This window comes from Trichoplusia ni, chromosome 20 (genome assembly GCF_003590095.1).
Source record: "Trichoplusia ni isolate ovarian cell line Hi5 chromosome 20, tn1, whole genome shotgun sequence".
In the NCBI taxonomy this organism is placed as follows: Eukaryota; Metazoa; Arthropoda; class Insecta; order Lepidoptera; family Noctuidae; genus Trichoplusia; species Trichoplusia ni.
This window is the reverse complement of record NC_039497.1, coordinates 771,450-783,458: the sequence shown is the minus strand read 5'-3', so window position 1 is coordinate 783,458 and position 12,009 is coordinate 771,450. Positions and strand designations below refer to the sequence as shown.

General features: G+C 36.6%; 1 protein-coding gene across 1 annotated transcript; it reads right to left on the bottom strand.

Moving 5' to 3' along the window:
* Positions 1 to 7,062: 7,062 nt before the first annotated feature.
* Positions 7,063 to 11,165, bottom strand: LOC113503651 (methyltransferase-like protein 25). Its single transcript, XM_026885680.1, has 8 exons — positions 11,037 to 11,165; positions 10,434 to 10,661; positions 10,035 to 10,207; positions 9,491 to 9,679; positions 8,995 to 9,178; positions 8,314 to 8,520; positions 7,957 to 8,066; positions 7,063 to 7,503 (listed from the first exon to the last, which is right to left on the bottom strand). The coding sequence occupies exons 1-8, from the start codon at positions 11,065 to 11,067 to the stop codon at positions 7,141 to 7,143; spliced, it is 1,485 nt and encodes a 494-aa protein (XP_026741481.1). The 5' UTR covers positions 11,068 to 11,165; the 3' UTR covers positions 7,063 to 7,140.
* Between the last annotated feature and the right edge of the window lie 844 nt (positions 11,166 to 12,009).

Sequence of the window (12,009 nt, the reverse complement as noted above, 5' to 3'; positions counted from 1 at the left end):
TTATTTTTATAATACATATAACTATAAATAGATACATTCCTGTCTAGTGGCGAAACAAACATAAGTCACGGAAATGAAACACGTGGCCACGGCAATGAAAGGAAACTGTTTTACAAGGCACGGCGATGATATTTTTTTCATTCCCGTGTATTTTTTTTCATTGCCATAGCAAATTTTGTCCACGGAAACCACGGAAATGAGAGCACGGCGATGAAAATCAAGGGGTATAATTCAATTTACTAAAAAACTGGTAATAATTCACAGTAATGAACACTTTACAAATAAGCTAAATATAAATGGCATTGTATTGAATGCTCAATCGAGATTAAAAACTTATTGAAATAGAAGTTAGACCTATCCACGGCGATGAAAGAAAAAATGTCCAGTACCAAAAAAATTGAATACTTTTAATTATAGCTCGAAAACGCAGGCACGTACACACGTCGTTCCTTGTCTAGCCTTTCGACGTTACTTATATGCAACATTTAACGCACAATGGGAGCGACGCAAAACGTTAGAATATGCAATATTGTCAAATATGTTTAGGACATGGCGATGAAAGGTAGTTCTGGGACAAATGGTTTTTTATTAACCATACGTTGTATTGTGTAAATATTTGAATAAATGTATTCCGAGTCAATACTCTAACTATTCTCGAACCAAATAAAACTAAGTTTTAATATAAATAACGATACATTTTTGATCAATGATGACTTTAATACATCAAGGTGAGTCGTGGACAAACACGGCGATGAAAGATTATGTGGTTTAACTTTTTTTTTTGGAAAACCTATTAATTATATTAATAAAATATTTAGTGCTACAGATAGATTTTTATGTCATCTACCTAAAAAAAAATGTTAGAACATTATAACAATGCTTTTTAGTACCGATTTCATCGATGCCACGCAATTTTTGGGTCCGGGAAATTCACCCGTCTGTAACAATAATCGCTTAACCTAAACGGAACCATCAATGTCGCAAGTCTGACTCACACTTACCCGAGTTTAAGGTGGTATTTACAATATCAGAATGTATTAAGTTAATCTTAATTTTCAAGCATAAAAGTATCCTTTCCGCTAAAAAAAACTTCCAGATGACCAACTGCAAAAATACTCCGGAGTGACGCAGATGTCAAAAGAAAAAGCTTTAAAACTCATTTTCGTGGTAACCGATCTCCAAAAGTCGGATAACTTAAAAATGATGAGATCAATGGAAGCTTGAATTTGTATTCACGAAAAGGTTTCAAATTTGGGATCTACTCTCTACTGCTCTACTACCGCTTCCAAAACCTAAAAAAAGGCTTGAGCCACTTTAAAAGAGACTGAAACCCTTGTTGTTCATCTTGCATTCCGAGGAATGCTGACTCGTTCATTAAGGAAGTTGCATGTCCTATAAAACAGATCTCTTTTTTTCTGAAGTTATATCAAACAAATGCTGTCACTTCTTCACGAACCAAGTCCCTGCCTTGGCTAGTATTCCAAAAAATAGTATTGGCACTCTCAAAATTTAGGATATCTTTTAAATTAGATATAAGAATAAAATTGTACCAACACTTACAGAAAAAAAACAATTCATTTCATTTCAGCGTCTAAAATTAATTGTCGAGTAATTGCAACAGCATTCTTAACTACCTATATTTTCGAATAAAAACAATACATTCTAAAAGGTATAAAGCTTCTTAAACGTAAGCTTAGTTTAGCCTAATGTAGGCTAAACTGTAAGCCATTGTTATACGGTTCTTACTAAATATTTATTCATTTGTCAAATTCAAATAATATCTAAACCCCATTAGACACCGCGTCTTCGGAGATCTTCTATTAAGACGTAGCTTTCGAAACGACGCCGTATCGGTACGAAATTTACTCGGAATTATGATCTGTTTACATCATCTTTGTGGTTAGGAGAGTGGTTTAGTAGAAACGTGAAGAGCACTATTCCACTTGGCTTTAGCTAGAGTTAAATAGGATAGCTTTATATTCTTGTTTTCAGTTGTGCACCTGTTCATTTTGTCGACAAAATTACACTCTACTGGAACAAGTGTGACGTTCACTTGCACTTATACTAAAGTACTTACATTTCCACTGGTCCGTTGGTCTGGTGGTTAGGGATACTGACTGCTGTATCGGAGGTCGTGGGTTTGATTCTCACTTAGGCTGAACATTTGTGTGTTTAGCAATAAGCATTAAGTACGATCAATATGTATGTCTTTAAAATATACATGTAAGCTTATCACTTGTCTATTAATTAATGATGCAAGCTTTGCTTAGTTTGCAACTAGATGGCGTTGAGAGAAAGCTTTGGAAAATTACATTTCGAAAAATAAACTTGCCTCCGAGTTACTAAAGCTCTCCTAAACACTAATATATTATAAACCGGCCTTTAGGATAATTTCGTGTATTTGTACTTCTGCTAGTTTGTGTGTTTGTAATCATAGATTAGTCACGGATTAAGCTTGTCGGGATGCAGATCTGAAGATCCATTGCTTTGAAATTAACCTATTTCGTGGAATTTGCTTTCTCTAGCTGAATTATTAGATTTCTGCCTTGTTAAGGTATTTTACATAAAGATTCTTAAATACTTATGAATAAATATGTGAGGCAGGTAGTGTTAAACCTATTAATACCTACATCTACTAATAAAACAAGTCTATACATATGTTTTTTTTATGCTATATATTTGATTTAGTGGGAACGTAAGACCATATTAGTCATAAATATCAGCTTATATTATACAATTATACATGTCTAGGAAAAAAACAACCACATACAACAAATAATTTCATAGTCGCTCCTTGTAAAACACTGGTACTCAGCTGAAACCTGTTGGATTGGTAGCCGACCCCAACACAGCTGGGAAAAGGCTAGGCCGATGATGAACAGCAATGATATTACCACGAAGGAATTCGACGAATACGAATAATTATGACAGCACCGATTTCGAAAATGTCCAATCTTACTTCACTGCCCATATTTTGTCATTCAATTCACCGCTTACCTCACCTGGACATCTCACGGTATTCTAAAACGTTGCTTTAACAGTGCCAGGCTAAATGAAGTGATTTGATGAACGAAACCTTCGTTGAAAACTTTAGAAGTAGGCTGTGATGGAATTTGCCTTTAGTCGCATCGAATTAACCGTAACTCAAAAAAGCAATCGTCATAGGCCTAGCCTATTTTCCCAACTATGTTGGGGTTGGTTTCCAGTCTAACCGGATTCAGCTAAGTACCAGTGTCTTACAATAAGCGACTGCCTACCTAACCTCCTCAACCCATGTACCTGGGCAACACGTAATTAACTCAAAAAAGCAAATTAAAAGATATTAAATTACTAGCTGACCCAGCAAACGTTGTTTCGCCGAATATTTTTTTTCTAGTTGTATGTTTTTTTGAAGCCCCATTATAAAAAAAAAAAACAAACAATTTCGTCAAAAAATAAAATATATTTTTTTTTGTGTGAGCAACCCTTATCACTTAGGGGTATGAAAAATAGATGTTGTTCTATTCTCAGACCTACCCAATATGTATACAAAATTTCATAAAAATCGGTCAAACCGTTTCGGAGCAGTACAGTAACTAACATCGTGACACGGGAATTTTATATATTAGAAGATAAAGAATACAATACGTATCCCTATAAACATAGGTCTATGACAAATAAACGTAGTTCGATAACTTTATTTTATTGTACATTTTGCATACAGCCTCGCTAGCAACAGTACCGGATCACTATTATGCCAGTATGAACAGTAAACTTCCATGTAGTATATTATTATATCTATCTCACTTTACGATCGCTTCGTACGCCGTCGTATTTATTATACCAATCGTAAAACATCCCTACGAGTACTCAATAACCACGCACAAAGATGATTGTGAAGAGCTAAGTTTTCTTGGGTGATGTATTTGCTTGAAACTATTAGTATTATCTTGTATTGACCGTGAGTGTTCCGCCGCGTACTGAATATCCAATTAGCTCATTGGAAAAATGCTAAAATTAATATCTACGAATAGTGTCAATTTAAGACAATTTCCATTCATTCATCGGCCATTGTTAATAGCAGAATTGAAGGCCTGACCGCAACTATAGCGTAATTTTGGAGTGCTGTCATAACTACATGTATGTGTTTGTGAAAATCCGGGCCTACGGCTACGTCTTAACGACTTGATTGCGCTGTCACTCTTCCACAACCATTATAAAAATACTTCAAGACCTGGTGGTAGACCCCTGTGTAATATTTATACTTGCAAAATTGAAATTAAAAGTTTTAGGCATTCTAGAAAAAAAAAAAACGATTTTCGAAACCCTGTGAACAGCCTATTATTCGAAGACAGACAACATTATAAAGGGTTCCTTTTTGTAAATGTAGAGCATTTAGTTGTTACTAAGTTTGGTACTTTATCTTTACATTAGGTAGATCTCAATAGATAGGCAAGCCTACAGGCTCCAGTTTGCACTCGCTTCTCCGCTCGCAAGGAATTTAATTACCTTCGTATACAGCCAAGGAAGGTATTCACTATGTTCTTCAAAGCTTCAGCTAACCTCGTCAAAACAATATTGGTGATACACTACACCTTAGTACCTTTCAGCTATAGCAGTTTCTCTATCTGAAAAGAGTTACTTATGAAGTTTCTTGCCGATTCTTCTCCATAAGAATGACACTTTGGAACCGTGCAACTCGAGTCATTAATGTAACGTTTTAAAAGTGCCTGAGAAACAGCCTATTTGAAATAAAAACTTTTGATTTTATCTTTTGAGCTGAAAAACAGAATTGTGAATCAGAGGCTCTGCTTTCCGTTCATCAGCCTGCATACTCATGAATTGTGATACCAGATAGTCGATATTTTCACAGATGATGTTTTCTTTCTGCCGATATAACAATCATTGAATATCGATCGGAGACCGATTTTAAGCAACGGGAAAATCAATTTTAAGCAACGAGTGTTACGGTTATAATTATGTGTTGGTGGCCGATGTCTTTTTACCTGCAGCCGATTCTGTAGTCTAGAGTACGGTCTCTCTGTGTCGCAAGTCCGACTCGCACTTGATCGGTTTTCTATTTATCTTAGATGTAAGAAGTTGGTTTCTGCATCAAGACTTCAACACGGAAGTCTTGTAGTGAACGCTGAAGGAAACAACCGAATTGTTTACCGAAAAGTGCCTATCTATGAAATAGGATTTCCTTGGGATGATTGTCCTTGGTTTTCGATTTACAGGAACCTACATTAGCCAACAACTGCCTACCACCTACATCGGCATTTTGGGTAACAGTGAGTGATCAATCAGATGTCTCTCAGGAGTTATGTATGTACCCACACTACAATCTCCACATCCACATTATGGTTATCAATAAATCAAATCAAATCCAACATTGAGTCCGGTCCAAAATGACATACTATCAGCAGTTATTTAATCAGAATTTATTATCTATCCGTTTTAGTTAGCTACCCACATAAGCCACATTACAGTATGTCCTTGACCCACTAAGCGGTTACAATTAGTGAGTTCCCTGAATCCTTGAAATATTTCTCATCTATCACACAGCTGACCACTTATTTGACCTTTTCAAGTTTTTCCAGAAACGATTGCGTAGGTAGTTCGCTAAACCCATTCCTATTTCGAAGTTCCATGAAATAATGGCTTTTGTGCCTTAGATTACTAAATGCAGCTATATGACGTGTCATATGTTTAGTTTTTTTTTCTAAATTGTATTTAGACCTCGCGTATAACGTAGAGGGGGCGGACTCTTTTAACAGTTTGCCCCAAGTCTAATAACTATATTGCGTCCAGTATGCCCACGCGCGCCACTGCCCACCGACGTGGCTTCCTGAAGCTGACTGTAGGTAACACCGGGAAAAGTATGCAATTTTTACATCTAACATACTTTTATTATCCTAATTTCCCTAGAGACTTTTATGTTGCATTTGTATTTTTTCTGGCATAAAAATATCCACTTTATTTACGTGCTATTTATAATTTATAATACACGTGCAACTGATAGGTAACTATGTGATTCCCACTTTGCTATGTTTTTCCGATCGCGGTTGTTTCACTCCGCGTAAAGAGGAGACCAACAGATTATGTAGGAAATTTAGCTGAAACTTTCCGTCCCCGGTCAAAGGTCAAGAGGACGCCCCAAAACGAGATGGAGGGATGTAGCATTGAAGGACATGAAGGCCTTCACTAGAACTATTTTATTTGTTGTACAAAAGCGTAAGTTTCCATTTATATGTGACTAAGGACTTTAAACACGTTAAATTGCACTACTAAATATAACACAACGCCATCTAGTTTCAAACTGAAAATAGTTTGTATCATGTACTTAGTTCGATTTCGACAACTGTTTTGGGTGGAAATCACACCCAATTAGCCAGTCAAATGGTTGCTTATTAAACTTAAGCCGACAGATTTTTTTTAAATTTGCCCAGTTGTAGTACGCGGTAGTAAAAATAAACCAAAACATTATCTGGGTTAGCAGGAAGCGTAGATAGTTCTAACGATTGAACATAGTATGAGACCATTACTGTAAATGGCCGATCTACAGTTGGTAATCGGTAATAAAAACTTTTTTTGGGTTCAGCAGTTAATGGGAAGCGATCTAGGAAGACGAATAGTTGTATTGCTGGTACAACAAATTATGTTGTGATAATTTTGGTTTTTAATTCGGTTTGTGATAAGAAAATTGGTAAGTAAACTCAGTCCGTTGTAAGAAACACTTTTTGACAAATTTCAAATTGCTTCGTCGCCAAAAATGTCTTAAGTGTTTTAAATCAAATCAGCGATGGGTCGCTCTTCAGTTTTGATCATTGTTACCACCTTAAATAAGGATAAATTTGCACCTGTCAAAATTTATCCTTAGACCTGACAGAGCAAAAGATAAAAAGTAATGCCAAATCTTAAAGGTGAGGTATTGACTGGTCGAAACCCATTTAAAGAGCGCAATGTAAACGATTGAATACAAAGATTCATGCAATCGGTACGTAACGATAACACTTACGGATATTTTATATCAAACCAGCTGACTGTTTGAGGCAGGAACAAATAGACAAAAAAAAACCAACGCAAGTTTTATCGTTTTATTAATAAAAACCGTAGTAAATATACATCATTGTACTCATTAACATAATAATTAATATATTTCTATCTTACTGCAACAATACTATGACATCTTGGCGACAGAACAGGATCAAACAACTTAACCAAATAACATTTATCAAAACCATTTTCAAACAGAAACATCAGTCTATCTAACAATATTAAACTTTCTATTACTTGTGCTAAGCAAAGCCTTAATAAATAAAACATTACAAGTTTTTTCCACTGGCAATCCAAGTTTCTTTGTATATCTGTGAAATAACTGTCTGGTAAACTGTCATACAGTTCTAACTTTAAAATCTCATCCGCCATCTTGAAATATTCTTGGAATGTTTGACATTTGGGCGTTATCCTTTTCAGTTTGCCTTCTGATATTTTGTGGGTTGGTAGTTGTTCTTCAATAATCGACTAAAAATTAAAATGAAATACATTTTAAATAATATATGATATTACTGTTTTGATTTATATTTATATGATACAGTTTCTGTACTGAGAGACGTAAAAGCAGGGATTGTCCGAAACGGTTACCGTGGCTTCGGTAAACGAAGGGCAAAATAAGGAACATGGTGAGTTTTAGTCAGTAGAAGTCTGACACTTCGGGAAAAAGGGATGGCGCTTTACAATGTGCATTTCGGTGTCTCGTTACAAAAAAAGTCTGTTGGGATAATTAGAAAGAAGAAAGAAAATAACTTTTACTGTCATGTTATTTAACTGTCAGAAATACATAAGGACGAATTGTACAAAATTGAGACATTAAGGTAAGAATATGCGTCGCAAACACGCAATACGGCCGTCGCTCAGCTTAATGCTGCAACCCTGAGATTAATATAATCAGAGATTTAGTAAGTGCGCTGGTCTTACCTGCAACATTGCTCTGTATAACAAACTTTTTGAAGGCAACTGCTTTTGATCTACAACTCGGTCTATAGATTGAGCAGCTAACATCCTTGCATTTCGGCCTAGATTATATCCTGAAAAAATAACCACAAAGTTATAAAACTAGCATAAGTCATGACGACGCATGCTTAGTATATGTAATTTGGCAGCACAGGATACATTCTCTGAATGCGTGCCTTAATTTCTTTTCCCTTTTATACAAAAACAACAAACGTCTTAATAAAGGTTAATCATTTAGCCCATTAAGGTACTTATCACGATGTGTCCATGACAAATAGACAATATTCTCAAGCACTTATACTTCAAATAAACTGTAATTACCTCTTAAATACTCAGACATAGGGAAGCCCTGACTAGTCTCGACTGGCCCACAACCATGGTCCCTCTGGAAGACATCAAATACATTGACATCTATAGCTTCGGTGAGCAGATGGTAACAGCAGGGCACGTTGAATACTGCGGCCGTTGACGGCTGAGTCGTGAAGATACGAAGAGAGTCCGGACCAAGATTACCGCATGTGTGAAGACCTGTCAAGGTATATCATGGTTAAGTTACGGGTATTAGCATTTATATGTATATTTGGACAGTTCTATGTCATGATTATTGATGAAAAGGGAGACTGCAAAATATGTGTATTGGAGTACTGTGACAGATGTTGCCATATAAGAGATATTAATTTACATTCGTGTTGCTATTGTAATGATAAAAAAATTGTTCAGTAATAGGCTAAATCCGGTAAAACGGGCAGCTGAAAAATTGTTAAGTATTAGGCTAAATTCGGTAAAACTGGAAGCTGATTCTAACGTAACTTAAGAAATAATAACCCATTTTTAATTGTTTAAGGCGTAGAATTAGTTTGCAAGACGATACCATTTTTACGACATCGTCATTGTTATCAGTCTGTTGCAGTTCAATGAAAATAGGTCTCTAGAAGGATATGCCATACATATATCGTCGACTTAAACTTATATTCTGCAAATGTAGTCATTAGATCTACTTACCAGTTAGAAGTAGTTTGACATCTTGCCCGTCAAACTCAGGGAACTTATCCCTGACGATACCGAGCAAGTCAGTCCGGTGCGTGATGAAGGCGGCGGCGAAGCGGTGCAGGTTCTTTTTGATGCTCTCGTTCATGCGCTCCTCGTTGCCGTCTTTTATACGTTTCGCTATGGCGTGCCATTGTTTCTGATGAAGGAAAAGTACTGAAACTCCACGTGACTCAGCAAGTTTTGTTTTGTAATAGGAGTTAAGCATGTGTATCGCGAGTTGAAGACGGCCGAAAACACGGTGAGAAGAGCAAAGATAGAATAAGTTGCATAAGATTTAATCTGGAGCAGGATATTATTATTACCTAGAAGGTTAAGGGGTTTTTAACCTAAGACCGATCTTCGACCTACTAAGTCACATGTACAAAGTTTCATGGCTTGCCGAAGAGTAATTCCCATACATTTGAAACCGCTTCTAGATATGAAAAATGTCTAAGGATCAAGAGTTAACCTGTATGATGAGGATCCTGGCTGGAGCATTAGCTACGGCAGCCGCATCACAGTCGACGGTGAGGCTGGGCAGGCGGTAGGCCAGGCACAGCGCCACGGGCAGCGCGCCGCGCCCGCCGCCCGCCTCCACGCAGCAGCTGCTGCCGCAACACGGCTGCAGCGACGCTACCAGGCGGGACATGGTCTGGACCTGGTGCACCAAACACTACATCATCGGCCTTGCCTTTTCCCAACTATGCTGTGGTCGGCTTCCAGTATAACCGGATTCAGCTAAGTACCAGTGCTACCAGAGCCAAACATTATGTGTATATATTAGTATATTTACACTATGGCGACACTTAATAATTGTTTTGAGTAAGGTATAATCGATTTTGCTCATAGGATATTCGATTCTAGTCTTTATTGACAAGTTTCGACAGTGCTGTTAACAATAAGCTCAATGTGAGACGAAGACGCCGTCTTGACAACAACTATATAACCGAATGCGATTAGAAGCATGATTAGAGCTATCTATTTTCTATAACTATTTTTCATTAACACTTTACCTCATAACTTTTTTTGCTGGTCATGAACTCCTTCACCCTAACCTCTGGCAGTATATCACCGCCCCAGGATTTGATGCGACTTTGCAGTTGTTCGGCAGATAAGCAGTATTCATTGTTGACTGACAGGCAATGAGAACGGGCATTTACGACCCATTCTGAGAGGCATGAGGTGTCTGGGAAAACATATAGGAATTATTTATAATTTTATGCGGTTTAGATCATACTTATTAGAAAAGTTTTGTAGTGTGTTTTCGAGTCTGCCTTAGTCACAATACAGTGTAAATATCCTTCTATGTGCTTCTTATCATTTTTCTCATGATCTCATGACCCCATATATGAGTTGTGCATGTGAAGAAAAAAACAACAAGATATTTTGTAGGAGTTACACCTCAATCTCACCTTTAACCCTTTGACTTGTGGCTGCACACCAAAACTGTTCAACAGCATCATTAAGCTCAGTACCCTCAAGTGATTCCCTCAGGGAGGCTGGCAGTAAAGTATCCCAGTGGTTCTGAGTGATGAACTCCACCATATGACAGTTAGCTATGTTCAGGAGAGGTGTCAAGTACTTTTTGACGGAGTCTATCTTATATCTGATTTTGGTTATTGTTGAAGTCATTGCTGGGTCTGAAAGCAATATTGTATAAGGTTAAAGGTTTGTGTTTTTTATCCTTGTATATTATGTAATTCTACTGTATCTGTGTCTGTCACCGAACTCTTAAACAGCTGGAGATCAGCAGAACAGTCTTGTTATGACAACACTATCATTGATAATTTTGAATTGAAAAATATATTATGTGACACAACAAAGTTGATGATTATAACAAGGTGTTGTCCCTCATGCATTGTCTCAAGCTATATTTAGTATTATTTATTGCAAAATTAACCATATCAATAATAACTAGGTACACAGTAAACAACAGAAACCAAATTATTGCAATTTTTTTTAATTTTTTTTGCATTAATTCTGTTAAACTTTCCTCATATCCCAATATTTCTTACCATCAAAATCAAAATGAGACTCCTGCATCATATGGATTCACTGAGGATATCTTCAAGAGGGCACAGGCCTTCTTATACTGTGCCCGGACAGCCTCGGCCTTCGCTAGTACATCATGCTCCTCAGAGTTAGTCCTTGGAAAAGCCTCAATCAGCTCCTTTACTTTGGTCAGTTGAGATAATAACTTCTCAGAGTAATTTGCATTAGATTTGTTTTCGTTTATATGGTGGGTGATTGTGCCGAGATAGTAACCTGAAAATATTTTTATAATAACTATCGTGAGACTGATTAATTATTAAATGATGTAACGGTTTACTCAAGCGTATTTATCGGGGGTGCCCGACTGGTTTCGTTTCACTACGTACTGAATATGTATATTTAATAATGAACCTGAAAATAATTATTTGAAAAATGTGAATATAATGCAAACTGCTGAAGTTATTCGAAAATCTGCCAGTTCATTAAAAAGTTACTATATCATGTTTTTTTTACTATCAGGTCTTAATTTTAACAGATAGTTACCAAGTTCCCGCCCTAATTCTGCTCCTTTATGGTAACCGAGGTGATAGCCTTCAGGATTCCCCGCTTCGCTACCAGCTTTGAAGCCTTGGTCATAACTTTCCTTGTGCTGCTTCTCTTCACCGAGGAAAATATCATCCAAGAGATCGTTAAAATCCTTTTCTTCAGCCATCGGCAACTATTGATATCCTGTTTAGCATAATATAGGGTAATTATTAGAATAAAAACGTATGCGTATTCCTCTTTGTTTTGATTTCTTTGACGTTTTAGAGGTTATGTTGTGGTGTGCGGACATGCGATCATAATGATTTACTTTGCCAGAGAACAAAACGCGGCTAGACTATATTGTAGATTTAAAATTCGTTGTTAAAGTGTAATAAAATTCACTCATGATATCTACAATATCTTATTACGGTTCTATACACTAAATAATATTTTAATATTTCTATAAATTTT

Excerpts from the sequence above, each read along its gene's own strand:
- LOC113503651 (XM_026885680.1), bottom strand. The coding sequence starts at position 11,067 with ATGATGCAGGAGTCTCATTTTGATTTTGATG. Across the intron at positions 8,521-8,994 it reads TGTCAAACTACTTCTAACTG|GTCTTCACACATGCGGTAAT; the intron begins GTAAGTAGATCT and ends ATACCTTGACAG. Across the intron at positions 8,067-8,313 it reads TATGTCTGAGTATTTAAGAG|GATATAATCTAGGCCGAAAT; the intron begins GTAATTACAGTT and ends TTATTTTTTCAG.